Source organism: Vipera ursinii, assembly GCF_947247035.1.
Source record: "Vipera ursinii genome assembly, chromosome: W".
NCBI lineage: Eukaryota > Metazoa > Chordata > Lepidosauria > Squamata > Viperidae > Vipera > Vipera ursinii.
Genome location: NC_139522.1, coordinates 6,144,777 through 6,159,515, shown reverse-complemented (window position 1 = coordinate 6,159,515; position 14,739 = coordinate 6,144,777). Strand labels below are relative to the sequence as shown.

The 14,739-nt window shown below is 38.6% G+C and overlaps 1 protein-coding gene across 1 annotated transcript in view; it reads left to right on the top strand.

The window, feature by feature from the left end:
• The window catches only part of LOC310648209 (uncharacterized protein), a gene marked incomplete at its 5' end in the record, with an annotated part of 73,307 nt that extends 65,967 nt beyond the window's left edge, over positions 1–7,340 (top strand). Inside the window, 7 exons of the mRNA XM_083375958.1 lie at positions 264–291; positions 2,069–2,122; positions 2,503–2,610; positions 2,708–2,990; positions 5,694–5,884; positions 5,988–6,230; positions 6,878–7,340. Coding sequence (XP_083232084.1) covers positions 264–291; positions 2,069–2,122; positions 2,503–2,610; positions 2,708–2,990; positions 5,694–5,884; positions 5,988–6,230; positions 6,878–7,024 — 1,054 coding nt within the window. The 3' untranslated portion in view covers positions 7,025–7,340. The remainder of the gene's footprint in view (positions 1–263; positions 292–2,068; positions 2,123–2,502; positions 2,611–2,707; positions 2,991–5,693; positions 5,885–5,987; positions 6,231–6,877) is intronic.
• Between the last annotated feature and the right edge of the window lie 7,399 nt (positions 7,341–14,739).

Genomic DNA, 14,739 nt, shown 5'->3' with positions numbered 1-14,739 from the left:
AGTTACAAAATTTTTCTTTTTCTTAAAAGAAACCACATAATACTCTGGTTATTATGTTAGTTGTTTTTCCAAGAGTCCTGCCATTGCACAGCACTGAATGAATGTAGCTGAGTTTGTTGTTGTTCACATATTTCTTATTTTTCCCTTATGCTAATACAAACAATATTTTCAATAGCCAAAATGTCTACACAGAAATGTTATTAATAGGTTTTGCTTTGTTTGTTAAAAACTGTTTTTTAAACTTTCTTCTGGTCTATCCCCAGGGCCCACAAGGTTCACGTGGAGACAAGGGTGAGACTGGTGAACAAGGTGAAAGAGGCATGAAGGGACATAGAGGATTCTCTGGTCTTCAGGGTCCCCCTGGCCCCACTGTGAGTATCTGTAATTCACCAAGAACAAGATACAACTCTATGTTTCTGAAATCTTTTTTAGCTCTAGTTGGTTAAAAAAGGGGAGGGATATATCATGGGCTCTATGTTAATCCATTATGTTAGTCAATTTCCATGTCAATCCCTTTGTCTTAAAATATCAGATCTGAATTCATGTGTAATTTACTTTATTATAATGTAGACTTTTTAAAAAATCACAGATTTTGTAGTTGTTCACACTCACAGTTTAGAAAAGAGTATTCCAATTGTCAGAAGAATAATCTGGGGTTCCAAGCTGAGCTGGGGTTGCACAAGAATAAATAAAAATGAAATCCAGACAGCTTTAAGGAAAGGAGAATTGCTTATTCCGCAAAGCAAATTGCTTTGCCTTAGGGGCAGCTGCAGAGAAAATGGGATACAGAAAGATTGCTTTATAGGGGAGCTTGTCCTGGGTGTGGAAGTGTGTACATGATGATTCTAGGGTGACACTTGAGGAGTGTGTGTGTATGTATTGACCCTAGAGAGAAGACGTTGATTAAATCAAGTGATGTGGATTGAGTCTATGCCTTTGAACTGTGTTATAATTATGTTTACATTGTGTTAATTGAGTTTTGTATGTTTGCTTGTGTGTGTTTACAACTTGAAATAAGTGTTTATTTTTTATGTCTGTGTAAGTTTAAAAGATTTCAGAGACTGTTGATCAGTAACTTTGTGGAGACCTGGGTTAGTTAACATATGATTCCCCATATAATATTTCTAACAGTTATATATATATATAAATTCTTCCCACACAATTCAAACAAATTTCTTGATGAGAACCCAAATATCTTATTAAGGAGTTTAACTCAATGCTGTCATTTTGTAGAAAATGATTAAATGAAACCTCCAATGTTTAGAACATAGATAGGTTTCTGAGCACAGACAGCAAGGAATGGCTGTATATTTTTCTGCTTTGGATGCGACTTCTCAATTGAGCTGCATTTATAATATACAGTACAAAAACTACAATTTGTTTCTAAAAGGAAATGCTGCCTTTTAAAATCATTTTGATTTTAAAACTACTTCTACAAGCTGTCCTATAGGGACATCAGCTTTCAAAGAATACCAAAACTATCTGCCCTCATCAACTATTCTTCTTTACAAATCAATCTAAAAATTAATAAATTCAAATTTACCAATTTGAGCTCAACACAGGTAGGACTGTTTGTGAGACCAGTATAGTGCAGTAGGCCTCAAAATGTCTTGCATATTGTATTTTCTGATAATAGACACAAGTTTGAGGCCACCCAATTGGCAGAGAAATACAGACTTTCAAAAACATAAACATTTGGTTAATATGTTTTCCCTTCATGCAGAAAAGCATTCCTCAATAGTGTGATATATTCAAACATTTATTTAGGTGACCACAAAAACTGTATACAGACAAACAGATATGTACATACATACATATACACTGCATATGTATTGATTCCCTGTGTCCATGAGAGAAGCTGTGTGTTCTCAACATTTGCCAGAGAGTGAGAGATATTATGGGCCATTAAGAAGCCCAACATTTCTTATTAATCATTATGAGACACACTTCACTGATTTTTAAGCCATTGTTAAGGTCATGACTTCAGCTTTCCCACTTGTCATTGTATTAGGATAATCAGATATCCATGTAGATGATTTGGTAATTGACAGTTTCTTTTCTGGTATAGGGCTCTCCTGGTGAACAAGGTCCCTCTGGTGCTTCTGGCCCTGCTGGTCCAAGAGTAAGCATAATTATTCTGTAACACTATCTGGTGTGTTATAACTGTCCAGGATGAATAAGGGAACTCTGAGAACAACTTGAAATATCTTGAATCTGATCGACGAAAGAAATTATTGCAAGATGAGGTTAACATAAAACTCTAGTACAGCCACTTGAGAAAAAACGAGGCTGTAATTTTGTTGATGAAAATCTCAGAAATGTATTTCTGTATTGAATTAGATTCTAATGCTCTGCAAACACACAGGTATTATTTCAGAAGAAAAGAGATACATCATGTTATAAAATGAGATTTGGATGTGTTAAGCTGGATATGCTATTATTTTAGCTTTTTTGCTTTTCCATCTTATGCCAAATGCTCACTAATAATTCTCTTCTTGACAGGGTCCCCCTGGATCTGCTGGTTCCCCTGGCAAAGATGGTCTGAATGGTCTCCCTGGTCCCATTGGCCCACCTGGACCCCGTGGGCGTACTGGTGATGTTGGCCCTGCTGTATGTAATAATTCTAGAAATATCATAACTGACCTACAGTAAGTTGAAAAGATCTTTGTCTTTAATTCTTATTCTTCTCCTCATATTCCTCCTGCAGGGTCCTCCTGGACCTCCTGGACCACCTGGTCCCCCAGGCCCACCTAGTGGTGGCTTTGACTTCAGCTTCCTGCCCCAACCTCCTCAGGAGAAAGCACATGATGGTGGCCGATACTACAGAGCTGATGATGCTAATGTAATGCGTGACCGTGACCTGGAAGTTGACACTACCCTCAAGAGTCTTTCTCTCCAGATTGAGAACATCCGTAGCCCTGAAGGAACCCGTAAGAACCCAGCCCGTAGTTGCCGTGACCTGAAGATGTGCCATGGAGACTGGAAGAGTGGTAAGTGTGAGAAAAGTCATATCTGAGCTTCTAGAACAGTATTTACTGCTATGAATGATCCTTGTGGCTGAACATGTTGCCTTGTGCTGTCAGAATTGCTGTTCTTTGTTTTTGCACTGCTGATCTTTTTCTTGCATGTTTTCATAACTAGTTATTCACAACATAGCTATTGACTCAGCAGGGATCAGGAATAAATTATTTCTTTCAGCAGAATATTCAGCAATTTCACAAAAATATTCTATTAAGCAGGTTTTCTTTCTGCAGAGTATGATCTGCATTTGTTTTAGTGAGGTTCTCTTTCCAGGAGAGTTACTATGAATTAACAACTCTTACCTATTTCCTGCCCGTTCCAACTCTTAAAAGAGAAGTCACTTAAGTTAGAATGTTCTTTCTTCTGTTGATTATTAATACTGGAAAATGAAGAAACCAGCATGGTTGCACAAAGATCTCTCTGATAAACTGAAAGACAAAAAGGATAAGTACAAGAAATGGAAAGAGGGACACATACCTAAAGCAGAATATCAGCACATAGCCTGAAACTGCAAAGATGAAGTCAGGAAAGCAAAGGCTGAGAATGAACAAAGACTTGCAACAAATGTCAAAGATAATAATAAAAAAGTTTATTTCAACATATAAATAACAAAAAAAGTCAAGGAAACACTCAGTCCACTAAAGAGAGAAGATGGCAAGGAAGTAACAGACAGTAGAGAGAAAGCAAAGCTGCTTAACTCATTCTTTGCATCAGTCTTCACACAAAAACTATAGCCCAACATACCAAAAACATAACTGTAAAAGACAGACTAGAAATAAAAATTAAAATAAGCAAGAAAATGGTAAGAGAGCACCTGTCTGACCTTGATGAACATAAATCACCATGAGTTCTGAAGGAGCTGGCAGATGTTATCTCAGAACCATTGTATCATATCTTTAAAAAATCTTGGAGCACTGGGGAACTACCAGAGGATTGGAAAAGAGCTGATGTGGTTCCCATCTTCAAAAAAAGGGGGGGGGGAAACAGACCCAGGAAACTACAGACCAATCAGCCTAACATCAATACCTGGAAAGATAGTGGGAAAAATAATCAAAAGACAGATCTGTGAACTTCTAGAAACAAATAAATTTATAACTAGTAGCCAGCACCAGTTTCTTAAAAACAGATCATGCCAAACCAATCTTATTTTATTCTTTGATAAAGCGACTAAATTAGTAGACCAGCGAAACACTGTGGACATAGTATACTTAGATTTCAGTAAGGCATTTCACAAAGTAGACCACAATCTACTGCTTGGTAAGCTAGAAAAAGGTGGAATAGATAACATCACCACCAGATGGATTTGTAGCTGGCTGACAAACCGTATTCAGCAAGTAGTCCTCAATGGTACTACATCCACACGGAGAGAAGTAAGCAGTGGGGTACCACAAGGCTCCGTCTTAGGCCCAGTACTCTTCAATATCTTCATAAATGACTTAGATGAGAGAATAGAAGGGGAACTCATCAAATTTGCCAATGACACTAAGCTGGCAGGAATAGCCAACACCCCAGAAGACAAGCTCAGGATCAAAAAAGATCTTGACAGACTTAAACAATGGTCTCTATCCAACAACATGAAATTTAATGTGGAGAAAAGCAAGGTTTTACACCTGGGTAGGATAAACCAAAGTTACAAGTACAGATTAGGTGAAACCTGGCTTAAAAACAGTAACTGTGAGAGGGACCTTGGAGTCCTAGTGAACGATTACTTAAACATGAGTTAGCAGTGTGCGGCAGCAGCCAAAAAAGCTAATACAATCCTTCGTTGTATAAACAGAGGCATAGAATCAAAATCACGTGAAGTATTAGCACTGCTTTATAAAGCCTTAGTTAGACCACACCGGGAATACTGCATCCAGTTTTGGTCACCACATTAGAAAAAAGATGTTGAGACTTTGGAAAAAGTGCAAAGAAGAGCAGCTAAGATGATTAAAGGCCTGGAGACTAAAACATATGAAGAACGGTTACAGGATTTGGGTTTGGCTAGTCTAGAGAAAAGAAAGACTAAGGGGGACATGATAGCAGTATTCCAGTATTTGAGGGGCTGCCACAAAGGGGTCAATTTATTTTCCAAAGCACCAGAGGGCAGGACAAGAAACAATGGATGGAAACTAATCAAGGAGAGAAGCAACCTGGAATTAAGGAGCAACTTCCTAACAGTGAGAACATTTAACTATTGGAACAGCTTGCCTTCAGACATTGTGGGTGCTTCATCACTGGAGTTTTTTAAGAAAAGACTTGACAGTCACTTGTCTGAAATGGTATAGGACCTCCTGCTTGAGCAGGGGGCTGAACTAGAAGACTTCCACCTTTCCAGCTCTATTCTGATTCTGAACATCTATTTTTATTGCACATGGTCATGCCCCTGCCTATAATCCTTAGGCCCATTATTTTCATAGATGCATATTTGCATGCATCATTTTCATGCAAGGATATTCCCCACCATCACCACTACCACAATCAAATGTTACATATATTTTAGGAAATGGAGAGGCCACTTGGACAATTTTTGAGAACAAAGAACCCATAGCATAGGAAGATGCTATAGAGAGGAAGGAACAGGGAAGATATTTAGCCAGTCAGTCTTCTTTAGAGGCTGAAATAAATGATAATTGTGTCCCTTCCAAGATCATTGTCAGTCAAATTACTCATTTATTTTTTCTCATAAATAGGCATGTATTGGATTGACCCCAACCAAGGCTGCAATCTGGATGCCATCAAAGTCTACTGTAATATGGAGAGTGGAGAGAGTTGTGTCTACCCAACTCAGGCCACTATTTCTCAGAAGAACTGGTACATCAGCAAGAACTCTAAGGAGAAGAAACATGTCTGGTTTGGAGAGACTATGACTGATGGTTTCCAGGTGAGAAAGGACAGATTAAGAAACAAGTTGTTTTCTAGATGTTGCTGAGTTTTTTTTCTACAGGAGATAAGGTAAATGCTATTTCACCTTTTTCTTTTGTTAGTTTGAATATGGTAGTGAGGGATCCATCCCAGCTGATGTTGCCATTCAACTGACCTTCTTGCGCCTTATGTCTACTGAGGCTTCTCAGAACATCACCTACCACTGCAAGAACAGTGTAGCTTACATGGACCAACAGACTGGAAACCTGAAGAAGGCGCTGCTCCTCCAGGGCTCTAACGAAATTGAGATCAGAGCAGAGGGCAACAGCCGTTTCACCTATGGAGTCATTGAGGATGGCTGCACAGTGAGTCTTCAAGTCCTTTAGCTGGGGCAGCTGGCTTGAAGCAAAACACAAGGACATCACTTGCTTTTTAAAATTGTCCTAGACCTAAGCAGAAATACCTGAATATGTTATATATTGTTGTATGTGTGGAAAGGAAATTTTTTCTTCTCCCTGCATCAAGTTACTAAAGCTTTTGCCATATTTTGAATCCGGAATTAATACCTAGGAAGATGTTAGATTTAAAAGGCAGAAATTATGTAACAGTCAAGTCAAAGACTGGAAAATAACAAGTCTTTTCTGAATGAAATAGGAAGGGGAAGGAGTATTGGGTATGTTCGCTACCTTGAGGGTGGGATAAAAAGTCTAAAAAAAAAGATATCGCCTCCATTTAGATCTTTACAGAACAGCAAAATGTCCACACTTGTAGCTAAGTCTCAACCAAGATTCTTAGGGCTGGGAGCTGCTATGCACTTGAAAGTTAAGGAATAGAGCAAGATGAGAAGGCTTGATGGTTCCCCTAACCATTTATGCAAATTTAAGAGATTTAAATTTCAAAGCTCCAGTTCTTTTATAGCCCAGATCTCTAGATGACATTTTACTTATACCAAGAAACCTGAGAAAACATATACAGCATTTGTAATTTCATTCCATTTTCATTTCCTTTACAGAGTCACACCAACAGTTGGAAAAAGACAGTCATTGAATATAAGACAACAAAAACTTCCCGGTTGCCCATCATTGATGTGGCTCCCATGGACATTGGTGCTCCAGACCAGGAATTTGGCTTTGATGTTGGACCAGTCTGCTACTTGTAAACCCCAAAGGAAACCTGACAGTTTTTAAAATAAAATAAAAAACAGCTAAAAAAGAAGGAAATTTCACATGGACTTAAATTTGTGTCTTTTTCTATCCATCATCTCTAAAACTATTTTCATTTCCATTAAAAAAACTGAAAAAGTATCAAATCAAAATAGCAAAAATAAAAGACTTTTGAAAAATAATTAAGGAAGTGCATCCATTTACTTGACCTTTTAAATTAAAATCACCAAAGACAGAATGGCCTGATTTTACTTTCTTCATTATTTAAATCATCTAATATCTTGTGATCACTATTTGCACATTCCAAATAAATATATAGAGATACCATACAAAATGATAAAAATCAGTACCAACTAAGGAACACCTGAATATTAACTACAACTCGGGGGTGGGGGGGAATGTTGTTTCCAAACCAACAAAAAAGCAATGGTAAACTAGTGGTACAGCCTGCCCATAACTTCTTCCTAATTATTATAAATTTACCCTTTAACCTGGAGGTAAACCACCCATCCACCCACCCCAAACATTTCCCTATAGGCCCTCTTTCTCTACTGGCAATTTTACATTTTTATTTGTTTTTATACAGAGCAATACCACAGAAAAGATTATTCTTTCAGCCACTGTAAGTGTACATATTTTCCTGTTTTGTTCAGTTGGTAATAGGAATTTGATTAACCTTAAATATAGGTGTGACAATGAGTGATTTTCAACACAAATACCAATTTTGATAAGTGTTAACAGTAAATAATGCCTGGTATACCTGCAAAAAAGGTTGAAGGTTATTTTTTAAAAAGCAGAACAGGTGGAGAAAATAGGTTTAAGAGCTACAAATATGTTGTCAGTGAACAAGTGAAGAAAAATAAATGGCTAATACAGAAAGCAGAGAAAATGTAATGTTAAACGTATATTATTGTTGTATGGACAACAATATGGGGTAGTTTTGGAGTTTTCTTCAATGTTATCACCAGGTTGTTGGGGAGCAGGGAACAGAGCAGATTTAGTGAAGTTTAGTGAATGGTGCTAACTGTGTTTACTTTTACTTTTATTCTTTTAGTCTGCTACTGTATGTTAATAATGTTCAGGTCCCATAGAATTATTTCTGAAGTGGTGAAACTATAACAACTTTTGCTCCAAGCAAATTCTATTGCTAAGTGTGCCCTGTTTAGTGTTATAGAAATTAAAGCATTAGAAGGTGAAAAAGTAGAATTAATTTCTTGCTGCCCAAAGATACTTGTGAATTTTCAAAAGGTGCTAATTTTCTTAACAAGCAAAAAAATCCAGGATGACAAAAAAAAACATTGCTACAAGCTATCCAGGTCTTAATATTTTCTGTTGTTCTCTTGTAAAGCAGGTAGATTCCCTTTTGGCTTTCCTTTTCTTCCTATTCATCCAGGTCTTCACCACCATCCCTCTGGTCACCTTAACTCTTCTTTTTATCCTGTGGGTTCAAGTTCAAGCAAATCCATTCTTTTCTGTATCAAGAAGGAGATGTTCTAGGGAGTATGACTGACCAAAGATTTTATACCTATTTTGTTTATGTATAATAATTTGAGATGTTTTTAATTATTTTGACTGCTGAAATAAAGCATGTGAAATGATCCAAATACACCAGTTGTTCTTTAGACTTTTCTGTCATGGAAGGCCAGGAGATGGTTGGGGTGATGACTGGTGGTGGGGATTGGGATCATAGTTGCTACACAATTTGGACATGTCGATACTTACAAGCATAAAAGCCTATCATATTCTTAGGCTTGGGCACCTAACAAAAAGAACCAAACACTTCATTAACTCTCCCCTACAGTGTCTTTAAACAATCAGGGTTGCTACTATAGATAAGGATGAAATCATGGTCTCATTTGATGTCACAGCCCTGTTCATGTCTATATATCCAGAATTAGCCAAAGAATCCGTGACCGCATTGCTTCACAACACAACTGACTTAACTGAATACACAAAGATCAAAACACCCAGGATTATGGATCTCATAAACTTCTGATTAACTACATACTGTACTTCCAATTTGATAGACAAATTTACCAACAAATTAAAGGGACACTTGTGGGATCACTGCTTTCAAGACTTATAGTGGAGGTTGTCATGCAACATCTAGAAGCCATAGCACTTCCATAAATACAACCCAAAATATGCATCAGATATGTAGATGACACCTTCACCATAATAAAAAAGAACAATATATTAAGCCACAAAAAACCGAACCAAAATTAAAGCTAACCAAGTTTAGAAAGATTGGTCTTTCATAACACTAACAAACCAAGTTATGCAACACAGTCTATTGCTGCAGAGCAGCAGTGACCACTCTAGCAATGCAACTATCTGAACAGAAGGATCAGCTGGCCTGGAACTGTCCTTTTTCCTTTTCCTTTTTTCTTTCAGAAACAAAAGAAGGCCAGCCAGCTCATTCTAAAGGCCATGTCATTCCATCACTTCCAGGGTGATGGAAGCCATAATTTAACCCCCAAAATGGGGTGTCTTCTTTTGCTTTTGAAAGAAGAATACAGGGCAAATGGGCCTTTCTGAACCAAGAAGACATGTTGCCTCCAACAACTATCTTCCCCAATCATCTGTGGGTCCATATGAGGAGAGCTAGTTGGCAAGAAGGAGTAGCAGGCAATGTGAGGAAAGGAATGTAATCTAAGCCAGGGCTTTTCAACCAGTGGTACGGGTACCACCTGTGGTACATTGGCACCTGGCAGGTGGTATGCGACCATCCTAGAAAAGTGGTAGCAGGGGAGGGGAATGAGCTGAACCGGTGGCAGCACCGCACAAGCCTGAGCAAGCGATGATGGGAGCTGCAGGGCTGTCAGGGCTCAGTCGAAGCGGCAGGATCAACACCACTTTCCAGCTGATCGGCGCTTCTTCGGGGCTGTCAGGGCTCAGCAGAAGCGCCAGGATCAGCACCAGGCTCCAGCTGGAGCTTGGCACCTATCCTGGCACTTCTGCTGAGCCCAGAAGCACCAATCAGCTGGAATCTTGCAGCATCTCCAGGGTCTTGTGATTTACATTCAGATGCTTGGCAACTGATTCATATTTATGGTGGTCACAGTGTCCCAGGGTCATGTGATGTGACCAAAACCTGCTGCAACCACCCAGCAGATGGGGGAAATAAAAAAACAAACACCCCCCCACCCCCACTGCCAATCCTCAACAGAAATGCTCACAACAATGAAAACCTTGAACAGGAGGAAGAGCGCCATCGGGTGGGCAGGCAGGTGTCTTGCTTGGCTGTGACTTGGGAGGCACTTTTTCAGTGCCGTTGTAACTTTGAACAGTCACTAAGTGAACTGTTGTAAGTCAAGGACTACCTGTACTTCATCATTTTTTTTCCTTTTTTTTGGTCATCAAGTTTTTGACACCTTGCTAGGCAACTGGTGGTACTCGGATGTTGCCATATCCTAAAAGTGGTACAATGGGTGAAAAGGTTTTTTTAAAAATTCCATTTATATCCCGCCCTTCTCCGAAGACTCAGGGCGGCTTACAAGCTTAGCAGTAGCCTTCATTCTATGTATATGCCTGCTTATTAGGGCTTTCGCCCCCCCCCCAGCGGCATTATTACAAAGTCAGCTTAATTGCCCCCAACAATCTGGGTCCTCATTTTACCTACCTCGGAAGGATGGAAGGCTGAGTCAACCTTGAGCCTGGTGGGATGCGAACCTTCACTAATTGCAGGCAGCTGGTGTTACTTAAGGAGGCATTAGCCCACTGCTCCACCAAGGCTCCACCAAGGTTGAAAAGCCCTGGCTTAAACTGGCCAGAGGAATTCCTAGTGAGTTGCTTCCTGGTGAGTAACCTACATTAGAGACCGTGGCATTCTGGAAAGATCTCAAAGATGCCTCAGTTGCCTAAATACCAACCCTTCCCACCTTTGCCCTCCATTCCACAATCTTTTTTTTTATTGAAAAGTTTTACAGTGCATTTTATCTTTAACAATCCCCCCTCCCCCCACCCCTACCTAACCCTCCCTATCCCTCCCCCCCATTCCCCCTCCCCCCCCCGACTTCCCAGAGCTAAGTACAAGGTATAAAAACAAAGAACAATCATAAACATCCATATGCTAAAAACAATAAACTATTAATTCTATCGCCCTCTAGCTCATATAAAATGACTACAAGCAATACTAATGTTACATATAAAAAGGAAAAAAAAGAAAAAAGAAAAGAAAACTTATTCAAATGCTAAGTGAAACTTTTTAGTCCCATATTTGTTCTGAATATAATCAATCCACTTTTTCCACTCCATAATATAACGTTCTTGCGAATGATCTTTCAAGTAAGCCGAGATCTTTGCCATTTCGGCCAGGTCAGAAACCTTTAGAGTCCATTCTTCTATAGTCGGCAGTTCCTCCTTTTTCCAATATTGACCTATTAAGAGTCTTGCAGCTGTAATTAAATTCAACATCAACTTAATGTCCACAACAGTAGCATCTGTAATTATGCCCAGCAAAAACAATTGCGGACAAAACTTTATCCTTTGCTTAAAGATCTTTTGCATATTCCACCAAATTTTTATCCAAAAAGCCTTAACCTTTTTGCAGGTCCACCATATATGAAAATAGGTTGCATCTTCACCACCACATCTCCAACATTTAGGTTGATAATTCGGATACATGCTTGCAAGCTTTTTAGGATCTAAATGCCATCTATAAAACATTTTATAAAAGTTCTCTCTTAGATTTTGAGCTTGTGTAAATTTTACGTTCCTCACCCAGATCTTTTCCCAAGTGTCCATTGTGATAACTTCTTGAATATTCTGGGCCCATTTTATCATACAGTCTTTAACAAGTTCTGTTTCTGAGTCAATATCTATCAATGCAAAATAAATCCGTTTAATATGTGCTGGACCCTGATTTCTAATTTGCTTTATCAAATTTTCATCAGTCATTGAGAAACCAATTTTCTGGTCTTCTTTCCACCTGGCACGTAATTGAGTATATTGGAACCAAGTTTGAACGATCTTCTCATCTCACAAGAAATTGTACGGCTTCAAACACCAGACATTCCTTTCCAAACTTAAGATCTCCTTATACGTAGTCACATCATGTTTGAAGCCTACGTTTATGTTTTCTATTGCATGTTTCGGAATTGCCCACAACGGCATCTTGCAATCTAACTTATGTCTATACTTCTTCCAAACTCTCAACAATGCCTGTCTTAAAATATGCACTTTAAATACATTATCTACCTTCTTATCATACAACAAATATGCATGCCAGCCAAATAACAAGTCGTGGCCCTCAAGATTTAATAATCTCCCTTGTGTCAAATTAACCCAATCACTTATTCCTGACAACGCAGCAGCTTCATAATATAATTTAAGATTAGGCATTTTAAGACCACCTCTTTCACGAGTATCCTGCATAATCTTAAGTTTAACTCGTGGCCTTTTCCCTGCCCAGACAAATTTATTGATACCCCGTTGCCATTCTTCCAAATTAGAGTCTTTTTTAAGAATCGGTATTATTTGGAATAAAAATAAAAATTTAGGCAGGACATTCATTTTCACTGCTGCAATTCTTCCCAGTAAAGACAATTGCAATTTTTCCCAACTCTCCAATTCTTTTTGAATTTTTCCCCATAACTTTTCATAATTATTTTTATATAACTTTGCATTTGAGGGTGACAAATACACCCCCAAATATTTGACCCTTTTAACAATCTCAAATCCAGTTAATCCTTCTAAAAGGGCCTTTTGCGGTGTTGTCATGTTTTTGGCCAAAATTTTTGTTTTTTGTACATTAACCTTAAATCCAGAAACCTTCCCGTATTGCATTATTATCTCCATCAGGTCCACAACAGAGTTTTCTGGCTGAGTCACCGTAACAACCAGATCGTCTGCAAACGCCCTCAGTCTATAATCCTGATCTCTAATTTGAATACCCTTAATTTTTTTCGAGTTCCATATTTTTATCAATATCTCCAATGTTAAAACAAATAATAAAGGTGATAACGGACACCCTTGTCTTGTGCCCTTCTCAATATTGCATACTTCAGTCAAACTATTATTAACTATTATTCGGGCAGTTTGTTTTTGATATAATGCCCTAATTGGTTGCAAAAATTTATCCCCAAAATTCATTTTATCTAAAACTTTCATCAAAAATTGCCAATTCAATTGATCAAAAGCTTTTTCAGCATCTAAAAAAATTAGCGCCGCAGGGATCTGGTTGTTCCTTTCCAAAAGCTCTAACACATCAACTATATGCCTCACATTATTTTTCATTTGTCTACCACTAATAAACCCGGTTTGATCCCCATGAATCATCTGTTGCAAAACCCTCATCAGTCTATTAGCTAACACCTTGGCAAATATCTTGTAGTCTGTATTTAAAAGTGATATTGGTCTGTAGTTTTTTACTTGAGTAGCATCTTGATCTTCCTTCGGAATCAAAGAAATAAAAGCAGTTCTCCAAGACGGAGGCACCTTTCCCCCCCTCTGAATTGTCTAAAACAATTCCCTTAATGGCTTTATCAGCTCCAATTGTAAATGTTTGTAGTAGATCGCAGTCAGACCATCCATACCTGGCGCTTTATCCAACTTCAATTCCTTAATTGCTATAAAAATTTCTTCTTCTGTTATCAATTGATTAAGATTCAAGGTAGTAGTTATGGTATTTAAAGCCCTACATGGCAGGGGGCCGGAGTACCTTAGGGAACACCTGCTGCCGGCGTCAACTTCCCTCCGCCCTGTGCGTTCCCACAGAGAGGGACTCCTCAGGGTGCCACCGGTCAGAGAATGTAGATTGGTGGCCCCCAGGGGGAGATCTTTCTCTGTGGGCGCCCCGGAGTTATGGAACCAGTTACCGGTTGAGCTCCGGACGGCGCCCGATCTTCGCTCCTTTCGCCGCGATCTGAAAACATACCTGTTCGAACAAGCCAGCCTGGCCTGAGGGTGGGATTGCTGGGGTTTTTTATTATCATTTTATTGGGGGTTTTATTAATGTATTTGTTGTTTTTATGGGCATGTATTTAATTACTTTTTAATTTTTGTAACTTTATGTTTTATTCTTGCCCTGTACACCGCCCTGAGTCCTTCGGGAGAAGGGCGGTATAGAAATATTAATAAATTAAATTAAATTAAAATCTCCTCCTTTTGTTCTTGTGTAAGGACCGGGATGCTAGCATTCTTCAAATATACATCAATGTCTGTTTCATTAATCTTCTCCTTAACATATAGTTTAGAATAAAAATCCACAAAGGCTTCCTTAATAAGATCCTGTTGAAACACAACCTTTCCTTTGTATTCAATTTTATCTATATTAGAAGCCCTTTGTTTTTTCCTTAACCTGTAGGCTAGCCACCTACCTGGTTTATTGGCATTGCAAAAAGTATTATGCCTAGCAAACCGTAAGTTAGTTGCCACCTGATCAGCCATCAGCTTATCAAATTGTCCTCTTAGCAGTTTAATAACCTCCTTAATCTTCGCATCCGATGGGTTCAAAATTAGGGCCTTCTCTTTTTCCCTAATTTCATTCTCCAGTTCTTTCCTTCTAACTTCCAAATTACGTCTATATTTATTGTTCATATATATTAACACCCCTCTCATATAAGCTTTGCTAGCATCCCAAACCATGTCCATAGAGGTATCCTTGTTCATATTAATTTCAAAAAAATCCTTCATCTGCTTTTTACATTCTTCCACATTTCTCTGGTTTCTAAACAAATTCTCATTTACGCGCCAGGAGCGCCTATCTCTA